Source organism: Budorcas taxicolor, chromosome 14, assembly GCF_023091745.1.
Source record: "Budorcas taxicolor isolate Tak-1 chromosome 14, Takin1.1, whole genome shotgun sequence".
In the NCBI taxonomy this organism is placed as follows: domain Eukaryota; kingdom Metazoa; phylum Chordata; class Mammalia; order Artiodactyla; family Bovidae; genus Budorcas; species Budorcas taxicolor.
The window spans coordinates 75,170,736-75,186,046 of record NC_068923.1 but is presented as its reverse complement, the minus strand read 5'-3'; the positions used below and the strand labels follow the sequence as shown (position 1 = coordinate 75,186,046).

The window sequence follows — 15,311 nt, the reverse complement described above, 5'->3', positions numbered from 1 at the left end:
GACATATAGTTTTTAAAGTGCTTTTCACATGTTCCAAACAAGATAAAATCTTTACCATTTGTTAAACAAATGATCCTGTACATAACCAGAGTGCCTATGCCTCAGGTTTAGTTCAGTTTTAGATTTTAGTAACATCTGTAACTTGCAGAGAAATAATTATTTGCAGAGAAATAATCAGAATGTGTTACCAGATAGAAATTTACCTGCTAGACTGATCAGATGATGGCCGTGGTGGCAGTGGTTCCACTGAAAATAATTCCTCACTGCCTTGCATGGCATCTATGCTGGTGCTTGCCAGAGTAAAAGGGGCAGTTGGACGAGCAATACCCATTCTGACAGGAACGATCAGTGACTCTGCTACATTGCACAGTTCTTCTACTGCGTAAGGCAGCAGTGCTTGGAATACACGCTTACATTTTCCTATTGGCTGTGGAATAAAGTTGCTAGAGCAAAAAGGGAAATACAGAAATCTTCTGAATCTTTTCATATACATAATTTTATCATTATCACAAAAAATGTGCATAAAAAATATAAAAGCCAAAATCAAAAAGAATGCCTTACTTTTTCTTTTTAGATGAAGCCATTTCCACACTGAGAATGACAAAAACTCTTGCAACTGATCGCAAAAACCTCATTGTCACAGCAATCGCCTCTTCTCTACGTCCTGGTGTGTACTTGTTCTGGAGTTCTTTTACTAGTGTACCTAGCAGAGTATCTAAAAGCTTTAAAACCAGTAATCATTCTGTTAATGCTGAGACATCTTGTAAGATGTAGGCATTCATAAATAAAAATTTCTAACATGTTTTGAATATTAACATTTCATGATAAAAATATATTGAATCAACAGAATGCCAGTGATTAACTTTGTGCCACATGCCCACTACTATGCTGGACTTATAGTGGGTCTCAAATGTCTGATTTCTTGTTTCTTGCCTTAAACGCCTATGTATAACAACTAATATTTAGAAGACCAATATCTAATATGTCCAATCAAAGAAAGAATATACTTCACTCAATATATAGGATACTTAAAATAACATCAAAGTAGACTCAGATGTTTATTTTAATGAATTCACAATCCCATCCATTTCATATTGTTTTATGACACAATATTTCTCTTTCTCATACCACAGATAACTTCTTTAGGACAGTTTCTAAGGGCAACGTTAGTTTTATGGCTCCTGACATTGCCAAGTTGTTTTCTAAAGGAGTACCAAAAGAAGGGTCACCTCATCAGTGTACAAGTATGTTCTTTTTGCCATAATTTCTCCAGCAGTGGGTTTAACAGTTTACACTCTTTTCTAAATTCACAGCAAAAGGAGATATTTTTAAAAAATCTGCACTGAGTTATTACTAATTTAGAACCCTGCTTCACACATTTTTATACTGTATTTTTAATACACTCTAGGATTTGTATTTAGAATGAAAAAAAGGAGCTCTCACCGATTGATTAATTTAAAATGAGAAATTTAAATCACCTCCAAAATTCCATCCCGCTTAATGTAGTATTTAGTGAGTGCTTACTGGTACATGGGAGCTTGAATTAGTAAAATTATGGGAAACTACGTAACACATATCTTTTTCATGTGCTTGTAAATAACCATTCAAAGGACTTACCAAAATGTCTGCTGTACACTTGACTATAAGGCAGTGAGTGAAACAGTCCAACCGAATTGTGCCACTTTGTTGATTGAGGTACACTTGCTCCTCTGGCAAAAGATGGCCTATCCTGCTGCTGGCACTGAGACTTGAGGGGAAAGAAAGAATGCACTGTAACTGCCTACACTAACACAGGAAATGAGTCTAAAAAACTTTCAATGGATACATACGGGTCTTTATTCTCCTGTGACCCAAACATAATCATAGATTTCAAAGCATTCCAGTCCTGCAGAACACGCTCCAAAGCAAGCTGGGCAAATCTTGGGGGCTCTAAATCATGGTCAGGCATATCTGAATCTACAAAGAAAAGAAGAAATTGTGGGTAATTCGTGTGCAGAAATACACATACTGATTTTCCTAGGTGTCGTAAGTGTCAAATCAACTCACCTTCAGGACTGGCTGTTTTCCGGTTACGATCCTCCCTGATTCGAGGAGGTCTGTACTGGCAGTGCTCCACCGTCTGCCTTGCAACTGTCTGCACTAAAAAAAGTAAGAGGTGCTCTCCTCTGCAAGACAGAACATTGTTATGAGGAAGAGGGCTACTTACCTATGCTGTGCTTTCACAACTTAATTTATGTCCTAAAAATCCCACAACTTGCCTGCTATTTGGCAGAGTGACCAAATTAGTAGCAGTGAGCAGGCGATAAAGTAGATCAAGACGAGCAGATTTCTGTCCAGCAATTAGAGTTTTACATTTACATTTCTCCCAACAATCACAATAGGCTGTCGGTGATGTACGTTTGAGTCTAGAAAGAATTCATATACAAGTACAAACACAGAAATTTTTTAAAAATACAAAGGTCTATATTGATACTACAGAGGCCTAACTCATTAAAACTCAAGAGAAACCTTGTTAACTTTCAAATAATGCAGCAAGGATCACTTCAGTGGTATACAGTCTGTAAAGCAGTATGTGAGAAGAGGCATCTTAACTGTTTTGTCCACCACCACGTAGCATCTAGCACAGTGATGGCACTTGTTAGTAAGCAATCAATAAATAAGCAGATTATCACTTTGAGATATTTAAATAAGATAAACATATTAGCCAGAATTCTTTTAATAAAAATTGTAAGTATCAGTATAGTATCTATAAAAAATTTCCACTTGTCCCACATAATTATTTCTTTTAAAGCACAATAGATGGGTTTTTACAAACCAATTCTCTATTAACTATTACATCTATAGCACAGCCATAGGCGATGTTCCTACTGAGACCTAGAGGCACTGCAAACGTTAGTGCTGGGGTATTTTATGCTTCTTAGGTCTATGAATGTGAAAACTAACAAACTAGCCATAGCAACTCTATTGCTAGATGAAGGTTATTATATTTAGTTTAAGAAATAAACAAGGCACAGGCCAACCATGACTCTCTTAATGCCTTAATGCCAGCTAACGAACTGCGCTGTACAGGGGACCTGTGACTTTGGCTGGAGAATACAGACAAAAACATTCTGTATATATATGTTTCCTAAAAGACTGATCCTAGTTACAATGTATGATCACATATTTCTTGCATATCAGGCTATTTTTAATATGGCAGTATGAATCTAAGTAGTTTACAGCATTAAGAAACTAAAATCGCACTCACTTGCAATCATGACCTTTATGACAAACCCTTGCACATTCCGTACAACAACAGAGCGACTCCAACAAGCCACAAGTACGACACTCAAAAATATCCTAAAATTAAAAGGATATACTTTTTAAAAGAATGATATGTATACCTCAAACGGATTATTTCTGGTATTTTCTAAATTCAATCACAACAACAGTAGAGCAAAATTAACGTGCTCTGGAAACAGTCACAAATGGATACACCAATGGGAATCAAAAATTACCAGAAGAGCGAAAATAATTTATATCATCCAAAAAAAGTAGTATAATTAAACAATAGACTTCCAATTCCAAAGCTAAGAGCTGTAACTCCAGTGATGGTCAAAGAGAAGAAAAGAAAATCTGAAGATAGCACAAATATAGGTAAATGTAAAATAACTTACCTGGTTAATGTGCTCTGCTCCAGTCCATGTAAAACTGCAGGTATCATTACAACATAAGACATATAAAGGAGAGTCATCAGGGTTGGTACCTGATGGGCAAACCATGCCCATAAACACATCTTCCTCTTTTTCACTTGAGGATACTTCAGCTAAGATTAAAAATACAGTAGTTCATACATCAAGAAAGAACTTAAGCACTACTTTCCTCAAATGGAAAAGTTCTAACATTTACACAGTATAAATCAGAAACTACTACATATTAATAAAATAAAATGACATACAAAGGTAACATTGCGAAGAAATCCAGTCAATTCTGGTGCAAAGTAAAGCAAAGTATAATTACATCATAACCACACAAGAGAACAATACAAATACATCAAACATCAGCCATCTAAGTGTTCAACTCTACATTATGCAGTTAAGATTCAAGTTCTAGCTCTATTTAACAAATTACAGATAATCACATAAATTATTCATAGCCACTATTTTTCAAAAGATAACTACTCAATCTTTTAAAGGCTGGATGGCAAGAACTGATATTCCTTAACACTTTCTATTAGGCGGTAAATCCCAGTCAGAAAGAACAATAAGACATCTGGTCTGTTCTTTCCATAAAATTTTATCACCAATACCAATTAACAGGCTGACAGAATATATGCTTGAAAAAAGTACATGAATTTTATACATATACACAAAAGAATTATCTTGATAGCTTCTAATCAATTACAGAAGAGAATCTAGTCAAATTAAAAAATAAGCAACTCATTTAGAACTTGAAATAAATTACCTTTTGCAATTTTCTGGGCTGTTTCTAAGATGGTAATTGCAGCAGGATAAGCTCGGCCACTTACAGCAGACATAAATGGGGTCATACCTCTTGCATCCCTAAAATAAGAAAAATTGTACACAAAAATAGTATCAATTATTTTCCTTTCTGATATTATAAAAGAAAGATATGTTCAGGATGAAACAAAAAACTAGTTATATTTTAGTAAATAATGTCAATGCTCAAAGAAAATCATTGGTGGTATTTTCTGGTCTCATATTCTCTCTTAAGTAGTCACTTCTGTGGAATCTTTGTGTCTCTAAACCATGCTTTCCTTTCTTCGCTTTAGTAACTTTAAAGAATATGGCAAGGGTTCTGGAATAAACTAATACTTTCTAGATGTGGGCATAGTAACAGGCTCTATCTCATACAATTTTGAGGAAGAGTAAAAGAATTATTACTTCAATTCAACAGACTGCTTAGCAAAAAACATGTATTCATTAAGTGTTAGCTATTATTATTACTAAGAATTTCCACTTTAAAATGTACTTTAAATATTCTTCACTGAATTTCTATTCCCTTCTAGACCCTTGCATTTCCCAAAAGTCAGTTTCTCAGCCATTTGTACCTCCCTCTCTTCCATTATAGCAACTACCACTTCTCTCACAATAATTCAGTTCCAACATCTACACCTGTGTATTTGATAAGCCTATTTAAGATTTCCCAGTGATACTTTCCACTCCAGTACTCTTGCCTGGTAAATCCCATGGACAGAGGAGCCTGGCAGGCTGCAGTCCATGGGGTCACTAAGAGACACGAATGAAGCAACTTAGCAGCAGCAGCAGCAGTGATACTTTACATTCAACATATCTAAAACTCAAATAATTTTTCTCTTCAAAACCGCTTTCTACCTAACTTATCTATGTCACCCAACAGTATTACTGTCCCAAGTAACTTCAGACAAAAAAATGTGGATTCTTCACGAAGTCTTTCACCTAAACCATGTTTTAAGGCATCTTTCTTTTCCACTTTCAACAACTCTGTAATTGTTTATTGCAACACACATATTAAAGGCTATACAGACATATAAAACATACTTGACTTGACTCACTTTTACTCATGCCTATTTTAATCTCTTTTATACCACCATCTCATTACTATTCTTATAATCCCACTTTGATAATATTACAGTCTAACAAAGGCAGTTATGCAGAGCACTAAACCCAAAGAACAGAGACCAAAGTGGTGATTTTGACCTATTTTTTTTTCAGATCCACTCACAATTGTTCTCTTCTAATCCTTCACTCTGAACTAGATGAATTATGATTTCTTAAAATACTGATACTTCTCCATGTTGTTGTTCCTTCTCCCTATTTTTCATGGTTCTACTCAAACTTAATCTTCATAAGGCTGCTTTCTGTATAATGAACACATTTCTCCCTCCTGTTACTCCAAAGTATACTTATGTGTCCCTTTAGCCAGAGTCAACCAAGGAAAGAGTTCAGATAAGTAAAATCAGAATTCAAAGAGAAGTTACACCAAACAAGTAACAAAGCATCATAAGAGACTTACTACCAACAACTATACACCAACAAAATAGACAACTTAGAAGAAATGGATAAACTGAGAGACATACAATCTCCCAAGACTGAATCAGAAAGAAATAGAAAACATGAACAGAATGATTATCAAGAATGAAACTGAATCACAGGATTCCCTGGTCTAGTGGCTAAAACTCTAGATAAGATACCAGCAGGCCAAATCCAGCAATACACTAAAAGGATTATACACTATCATGAAGTGTGTGTGTGTGTGTGTGTGTGTGTGTGTATGTGTGTTGGCGGGGGTGGGGGGGGGGGTGGGGGGTGGCACGTGTGGATTTATCCTAGGATGCAAGTACTGTTCAATATCCACAAATCAATCAATATAATATACTATATCAACAAATCATAAAATAAAATGGTATGATCATCTCAGTAGAAACAGAAGGATTGAGACAAAATTTAACATTTGATAAAACTCTCTAGAACTGACAGGCCCACAGCTAACATCATAATAAAAGGTGAAAAGTTGAAAGCAAGTCCTCTCAGATCAAACAAGGATACCCACTCTCACCACTTTTATTCAACAAGTATTTTAAGTCCTAGCCACAGCAATTACACAAGAAAAAGAACAAAAAAGTATCCAAATTGGAAAGAAGTAAAATTACCACTATTTGTAGATCATATATACTACATACAGAAAATTCTAAAGATGCCACCAAAAAGCAATTAGAACAAATAAATGAATTACGTTGCAGGAAACTAAAGTAATATGAGAAATCCGTTGCATTTTATACACTAACCACTAACTATCAGAAAAAGAAATTAAGGAAACAGTCCCACTTCTAATCAAAAATAATAAACTACCTAGGAATACATCTAACCAAGAAGGCAGAAGACCTATACTTGGAAAACAGTAAGACACTAATGAAAGAAATTTAAGATGACACAAATGGAAAAATTAACCTTGCTCATGGACTGGAAGAATTAATATTACTGAAATAACCATACTATTCAAAGCAATCTTCAGATTTAATGCAATCTCTTATCAAAACAGACATGACATTTTTCACAAAATAATAAAAAAAACCATGAAAGATCCCAAACAGCCAAAGCAATCTTGAGGAGAAAAAAATAACAAAGCTAGATTTATCATGTCCCCTGATTTCAAACAGTACTAACAAAGCTACAGTAATCAAATGGTGTGGTACTGGCCCCAAAACAGACACATTCTGTCAGTGGAACAGAATAGAGGACCCAGAAATGAACCCACACTTACATGGTCAATTAATCCACAACAAAGAGGTAAGAATATACAAAGAACAAAAGACAGTCTTTTCCATAAATAGTACAGCTAACAGCAAAAGAATCAAACTGGGCTACTTTCTCACAACATACAATGAACTCAAAAAGGATTAAAAACTTAAATGTATGACCTGAACTCATAAAACTCCTAGAAAAAAAAAAATGCTCTTTTTGGTCTTAAGTTTTTTTTTGGCTCTGTCTCTTCAGGAAAGGAAACAAAAGCACAATCAAACAAATAAGACTACATCACACTAAAAAGCTTTTGAATACCAAAGGAAACCATCAATAAAAGGAAAAGGCTGCCTACTGAATGGGAGATGTCTGCACATGGCATATCCATTAAGGGGTTAATATCCAAACTATACGATTTAACATAAAAAAAAAACCAATCTGGTTAAAAACTAGGCAGGAGACCTGAACAGACATTCCAAAGGAGATATACAATAGATGGCCAAGAGACCCATGAAATGATGTTCAATATCACTAGACATCAGGGAAATGCAAATCAAAACCAAACCATAGTAAGACATTACCGCATACCTGTCAGAATTGCTATTACCAAAAAGACAACAAATAAGAAGTGCTGGCGAGGATGTGGAGAAAAGGGAAGCCTTGTGCAGAACAGACTCACAAAAAAAAAAAAAAAGAACAGACTCACAAATACAGAGAACAAACTGGTGGCTGCCACAGGGGAGTGGGTTAGAGGAATGAGTGAAATAGGTGAGGGAGACTGAGGTACAAGCTTTCAGTTACAAAATAAATAAGTCATGAGGACCTAATGTACAGCATGCTGCTGCTGCTAAGTCGCTTCAGTCGTGTCCGACTCTGTGCAACCACATAGACGGCAGCCCACCAGGCTCCCCCGTCCCTGGGGTTCTCCAGGCAAGAACACTGGAGTGGGTTGCCATTTCCTTCTCCAATGCATGAAAACTGAAAAGTGAAAGTGAAGTCCTCAGTTGTGTCCGACTCTTAGCGACCCCATGGACTGCAGCCTACCAGGCTCCTCCATCCATGGGATTTTCCAGGCAAGAGTATTGGAGTGGGCTGCCATTGCCTTCTCTGAATGTACAGCATAGGGAACTATAATCAATTATACTGTAATAACTTTCTGTAGTGGGAGATGGTAACTAAACTTATGATCATTTTGTAATGTGAAAAAAATATCAAATCAGTATGTCGTATACTTGAAACAAATATAATTTTAAGTCAATTCTACTGCACTAAGAAAAAAAAACAAAACTGAGTTATCTCCATGGTAAACAATACACCACACAGGAAACTGTGTTAGCAACTCTAGAAAATTCTCCTATATTTGCAGTATAAAAAAAGCAAAAAAGGGCCAGTTAGATAATCTCTATACTTCTCACCTAAATGTAAGCAAAAGAACACCACCTCTCTTAATATCAGCTTATTAACACATCAGTTTATTAGTCTGGTGTTTTCCAGACATATATTTTCTTAGATAAAGAGGAAAAAGTAAATCGTTGTGAGGGTACTAAAATAAAGGACTAGCAAAAAAGGAATTAATTGTAGAAATACAAGATGGATTAATAACAAAGAGAAAGGGAGTAAGAACAGAGAATAACTTTTCAGACACCACCACGAGAAAATCATAAAAAGATAATATACTTAAAAATACCATAAATGCAACAAAAATGACAACTGAAATAAAAGCAGAAAGATATATGTGTGTCTATATATATATTTTTTTTATCTGTGCCTCAAACTACAAATTAGTAAGATGCTTCTGTAGTAACAACTATATTTACAATCCAAAGACTTATCTTACTAATGGGGCAAGCCTTCATTAAAGTAATCAAAATTTCATAAATGTGGTCATTTTCATCCTAAGAGTAGTAAGGCTTAAACAGGAAAACTCCCTTGCCCTCAAAAATACAAAAAACTCCAAACATCTTCTTGAACTTAAGTAGGGAAAGTGGCATAAGGTTCATAACTGGGAATTTCAGTTCTGTAGTAAAGACACAGACGAGGTCTGGAATTCCAGCTATGCCACTCACTAGGTTTTGGGATCCTGAGCAAGTTAATTATCTCTAAGCCCACTGCTGCAAACTATCTAGTCCAGACAGTTATATCTAGAATAAAAGAATTAATGCAAGTAGAATTTGGCACAGATTAATAACTATTATATAATTATTATGAGTCTGTAAAGGAAGATAAACAAGCATACTAAAAGTAGAGATGTAACCTATTAATGGTTAATGAGCATTTACAACAGAATATTTACCAAGAAAGTCATAATTCTAGTATAAAGTTTGGGAAAGAATCTGTATCATTTTTAAAGTTCTCCAGGTGACAGTGATATAACTAACTTATGGATTCAACATTTACAGGTAACTATACCATGATCTTTTTAACAAATAAATATATACCCTGATCAAGCTAACGTAAAAGATACACCCCGTATTCACTTAGTTTATCTATATTATATTCAGAAGATTTTTTTCACTAAAGAGAGGTTAGTAACAGAGAATACAATGCTAGATCGTGATAAATTATCTTAAATTCAATTAAGATAATTGTTGTTCCATACACTGCAAAAAGACTGACCTAACAACAGAAAAAGGAGTGAAGCCAAACCTTAATCTCAAAAGTATATTAAACTTCTTACTTGGCAGAGAGCAGTTCTCGAAGATAGGGCTGCAGAACAACACTATCACACAACAATTTTAATATAAAATGAGCATTGGCCTTTCGATCCTTGGATTCTACTACAGCTGGCTCTGTGGAAGGACCTGTAATTAAGCACATCCATTGGTAACAAAAAGAGTATACAAAACAAGAGTTAAAGACTATTCTAGGATAATATACCAAGGATCTTTAAAATATACCACCAGAAAAATATTCTGGTATTAGTAACAAGTTAATAACTTCATGACAGAAAATTTAAACACACTAACACATTTTACAAATCTCAACTGATGAAATGCATGCACACACACATCATAACTTCACTGACATATGGAAGGTAAGTCAGAGGATTAGACATATTTCAAGCCAAGAAAAGTCTCCTTGAGATAAAGTGTAGATCTCTAGAAATATATATATACAAAGTGTGTATTTTATCTTCCAAATACACAGCGAGATAGAATAACAGAGATTCTCACCTGGAATGGTGGAGGTGCTTGGTCCTTGACCGGTGCCAGTCGCTGCTGTGGTAAGAGATCCCACAGCAGGGGCCAGGATAAAATCAATGTCACCATCTTTCAGTAAACAGAACAGCAGGATGTACATCATTATAGGAAACATATCCCTACCATGTTCATTTAACTGGCCTTAAGGCTTTTCTCTGCAAGCCAAAGGTCAAATCGGACAGAGGTTTCAGTGGAAACTTTTTTCCCAAACTGTAAGAGGATGAATCCACTAGACAAATTATTGACTTGATATAATACTAATTGGCTTATCAGTATAGAAATATATACTTCAGTAGGAGAGGGCTATCTAACGAGACTTTCTAGAATTTTAATTTTTAACTTACAAACACCTTAAACCAAATCTTCGTAGACTAGTTATAATACTCTTTATGCCAATTTTTAACTATTTCAGATTTCTAAATACCCCACTGAAATGTTTCTTTTCTCTCATGACATTATCTTTTTGTTTAACACTAAACAAAATAATAGGTCTTACCAGGATCCATTGCAGGAGGGTCAGGAACCCAACTAGGGGGAGCTATGGGGGGTGAAACTGGATCTTGGTGGTCACTGGATGAAGCTCCAGCTTCATGTCTACCCAAACCAGCTGCTCTCAACGAACGTCTCATCATTTCCCGTAATCTCAAACTAGAAGAACATGGACAAAATCAGAGCTCACTACTATGTCTAAATGTAACAGTAAGGTGCACAGAACTTCTCATCTGAGATCAAAGTTTGTTCTACAAGCAAATACTCCAGGCAGGAAAGTGACACAAATGCCAATTCTGGAATCATGAAATAAGTCAGCAAGGAATAGAAATTCAACTGGGGGATCCCAGAACGGAGTTCAGCACTTAAAACCACTGTATTAAGCTCCCACACAAACTTAAGCACAGGGAACAAAAGTTGCAGTGAAGTAAAATTAGAAATAATCTTTTATACAGTTAGGATAAACGAACACCTAAACATTAAAACAAAAAAAATTCTGTCCCCTGTTTATTACCAGTAAGAATTAAGTTTAATATATACATTAACAAAACATATGTATTAGCACAAAACCAATATTGTTAGCCCACTAAATCCCTTTTCTGTGCAAAAGCAAGTGAACTAACATCCATACAGTAAGTAGTTTTTCAAACAAGACCAATTTAGATTTAATTTTTTTTACAAAAAAAATTTTTTAACAATACATCTTCATCCCAAGGAAATTAAATAATGAAATTGGAGCTTATAAAATTATGTTATTAGAATACTGTTTGGGCATGGATATATTTTTCTTCCTGCTATACAGAAAAAAATATGGCACAGTTGTGCACATCACTAAAAAATAATCACAAACACAAGACTTCATTAGGGGAACTAGTGTATTACCTGTACAAAAATCTGTACCTCTGAATAAAAGCTTACAAAGGCTACAAAATTAATACAATAAGACCTAGCAGCAATTGAGAGAGCGCATAAGGCAAATCCCTTCACTCGGCCACAATTTTAGAGCTTTTAAATGAATAAAAAGAATTCAGTTTTACGGGCCAGGCCACACATCAGGGACTTCTTTCTCCCAGGCAGATTTAATCCCAAAGACATGACATTTCTGATGTGAAAAACCTAGCATCTTACCACGTACACATTATATGTCTGCAAATAAGTAATTCAGAGTAATTTGTATTAATGCTTGAATTTAATCCAAGGGTAAATGTGTTTCTCCAGACCAATATACTTTCAGTTTCATAAAGAAAAAAATTTTTTAAAGCATTTACCTAAATTTCTTTTAGAAGCTACCTTCAGGAACATACCTACTTTATAAGGCTTGTGTATGATAATATATCTTTTGTTAGAGTAACTTTTATGGAAGATTCTGCAAAGTAAATTTTAATGTCTAAAAAATATGTTAGTCATTACAGTATGCACTATTAAAAAATACCTACAGTTAATTGTTTTATGGTAACATGTCTTCTCTCTCCCAATTTAGAAGCTTTTATAATATGGACAGGAGCAGAGCACAGTGATTTATTTCAGTCAAGGTCACTTCCTGTCCAAGACATGACCCGCAGAGCACGGCAGTGCTACCCAAACAGCACTGCCCGGGTGGCTGTTCACACTGTGATGCTCCAACACAATCGTAATTAAGCTCAACACAGACATTTAGTGTCCTAATGTGTCTTACTCAAAACACAGAGAGAGAGAAAGAGTCAGCAATAATTGGGAAGCAGTGCAAATCACCTGAAAATAAATGCATGTTTTGGGCTTATCAAGAAGAAGGCTTACACCAAGGTCACAAACGCAATGCCTACTGGGCCTGGAAAGTAAAATAAATTGAGCAAAGGACAGTTAGGTGTAAGAAGTAGGGGGTCATGGCAAACTAGAAGTGTGCATGCTCATCTAAAGGCATTCAAATGTTAAAGAAAAAAAAAATTTTAACATTGCACAGGCCAAACAAAACATATGGGCTATTCTCCAATCTCTAGCTTAGAGCAGATTAAGAATAAGTATGAAGATAAATTGAGACCATAGTCTCATCTTGAACTTGCAAACTCCCAACTTTGTTGTTGTGATGTAGTCAATTCAATATTAAATGAGGGGTCACTCCTTGTCATTTAAAAAAATTGTCCTTAACCTCTTTTCTTCATTGGGTCTTGGGAACATTTTTAAATACAATGCCCAGCTCCTCTTACCGATTCTTTCAAAACAAAAAAAAAAAAACAAAAAACAAAAAAAAAAAGAAAATTATTCTTCAAGATGTTGTACACAATTCATGAAGATTCACCTGTATCCTCAGTGGCTGAGGACAATACTGAGGAGATACCACCTTGGCTGCTAAGATTCAGAGTTTTGACATTTCTTCGTATAGGCTTGCCTGGAGTCATCGTATTTTCTGACAATATGGAAGAATTCAAGGATGATGTAATTTCCTCTTTGTAAGCACGTTATATCCATGCTACAGAAGCCTTAGAATCCAGTCATGTTCAAACATACCACTGTGACAAAAAAGCGAAGGTCATGTGTCTTCCAGATTAATAATCTCTAGAGTACATACACCTGTAATCAGATGCATCAATCAAGCCTTCCACTAAATCTGCCCTTTGAACTCAGGCACTATTCAGTCACATAACAAAACTTCTCAGTCAAATCATCATCTGAAGGCATTTAACAGTACTCCATTCAATATTGAAACTGCATCGGTTTTGAGCTTACAGCTCATGAATCCCAGCCTGCATACTCATCAAGGGGCATCGCCTAGAAAATCCATTGTAGGCTAGAGGAGGGTTTCACTTCAATGAAGCAGAGTCTGTGGACTTCCTACTGCCCGGCGTGGATAATAAGACTCCTGTGCTTTCATCTGTTCAACCGGCAGCCCTGAGTTTGAACTGGTTAAGAGCACTGCAGTGAAATCTTCGGCAAATGCCTCAAAGGAGCTTACTCTGCAAATTATTTCTGTGAGCAACACATCACCCACTCTTGAAGCTCCTTTTAGTCTTTGCCTTCAAAATAATCCTTACATGAAAAAAAGATGGCAGCACTGGTATTGGACCAACCATATCAGAGTCCAACTTGATTTCAACCTGTATTTTCCCTGAGGAAATGAAATACCTGAAATAATTCAAACACTAATTTCTTCATGAAGAATTTAAGTTGCTTTCCATTTTAGACCAAACACTTTGTCTGCCTAGTGAAGTCCTGAATAAATAAGCTGGTGATAATTTCCATTTTGCATAGTCTATATAATGTTTCTGTATGGTTTTAAATTATAATTTGGTCATCCATAAATAGTTTTTGATAAATCTCACCTCAGAATGTTTTTGAACCTGGGAAGCTCTCAGGTTGGAACCAATTTTAGAAGAATCATTTTTTAAAGGGAGAGTTGAATATAGAACAGCAAATAGGCCAAGAGAGTCTTCATTTTAAGTTGACTTTACAACATGAGCACAGTAAGCAGTGCTTCCACATTAATGATTTGTGAAGCATCCAAGAATTCTGGCTCTCATGTCTAATATAAATGTGCTTTTTCTCTTCAGGAAAAATAAGAAACATCTATATCCTGAATTCTTTATAGTCTTCATCTATTCAAACATCTAGTAATGTTTAATGTGTTGTAAGTTTTGTCCATCCCAGAACTCTGAAGGCCTGAAAATCTTAAATATCGAACATTCATAATATACACCAGCTTTTCTTTTCTTCCCAGATCATTAGTACATCTGAGAGACTGAGCTACGTAAACAATCTGAAAATAAAAGATTGAGGTTCTTTCAATTATTATTTGTTCTCCAACTAAAGAAAATAACTTCCTAGGAAAAAAGAATGATGAAAAATTTAAAACACATTCAAAGAATCAAGTTTAAACTACTTGTCTAAATTACCTCAAATTTTTTAAAGATCCTAGGTCCTACTATTCTATACTTAAATATGAGATACTGTCAAATATTTTTCCCAGACTGATATTGGTAGGAACAAAAACAAAACAAAACAAAACAAAAGGACCCACCAATTCATGCATATGAGAGATAACAGATATGTTTCTTTCTGTACTTGGATTACATTTCCATCAACTGAACTTCCCTGGTAAAAATCACATTACCTTCGGCTACTTGATGATCCAGCCCGATTACCTGGGCCATTACTTGAAACAACTGATATTGCATTTGCAATGGCCTCAACAGCAGAAAGTCTTTCTGCAAATGTGTTTCTTTCAGAGCGCTCCGCTTCTGAAACATAAGAGAGAAAATCACAATCAATTTAAACTTCAAAAAATAACTAAGAGATTAAGTATGTACAAGCCATCAAATGCTACCTGCTGTTTTAGTGTTCTAATTCACATACTAGAGATAAAAGCTTAATTTTGCCTCCTTGGAGGAATAAACACTTAAGCTAGGTTGAACTATGACTTTTAACATGA

At 35.2% G+C, this 15,311-nt stretch overlaps 1 protein-coding gene across 1 annotated transcript in view; it reads right to left on the bottom strand.

Annotated features, from left to right (window-relative positions):
* Nucleotides 1-15,311, bottom strand: part of UBR5 (ubiquitin protein ligase E3 component n-recognin 5) — a 138,693-nt gene that overhangs the window by 31,115 nt on the left and 92,267 nt on the right. Inside the window, exons 22-34 of the mRNA XM_052651971.1 lie at nucleotides 14,994-15,120; nucleotides 10,917-11,068; nucleotides 10,394-10,489; nucleotides 9,898-10,021; nucleotides 4,444-4,541; nucleotides 3,657-3,805; nucleotides 3,248-3,339; nucleotides 2,259-2,405; nucleotides 2,047-2,165; nucleotides 1,830-1,956; nucleotides 1,618-1,747; nucleotides 562-722; nucleotides 204-443 (exon numbers count right to left, since the gene is read on the bottom strand). Coding sequence (XP_052507931.1) covers nucleotides 204-443; nucleotides 562-722; nucleotides 1,618-1,747; nucleotides 1,830-1,956; nucleotides 2,047-2,165; nucleotides 2,259-2,405; nucleotides 3,248-3,339; nucleotides 3,657-3,805; nucleotides 4,444-4,541; nucleotides 9,898-10,021; nucleotides 10,394-10,489; nucleotides 10,917-11,068; nucleotides 14,994-15,120 — 1,762 coding nt within the window. The remainder of the gene's footprint in view (nucleotides 1-203; nucleotides 444-561; nucleotides 723-1,617; nucleotides 1,748-1,829; nucleotides 1,957-2,046; nucleotides 2,166-2,258; nucleotides 2,406-3,247; nucleotides 3,340-3,656; nucleotides 3,806-4,443; nucleotides 4,542-9,897; nucleotides 10,022-10,393; nucleotides 10,490-10,916; nucleotides 11,069-14,993; nucleotides 15,121-15,311) is intronic.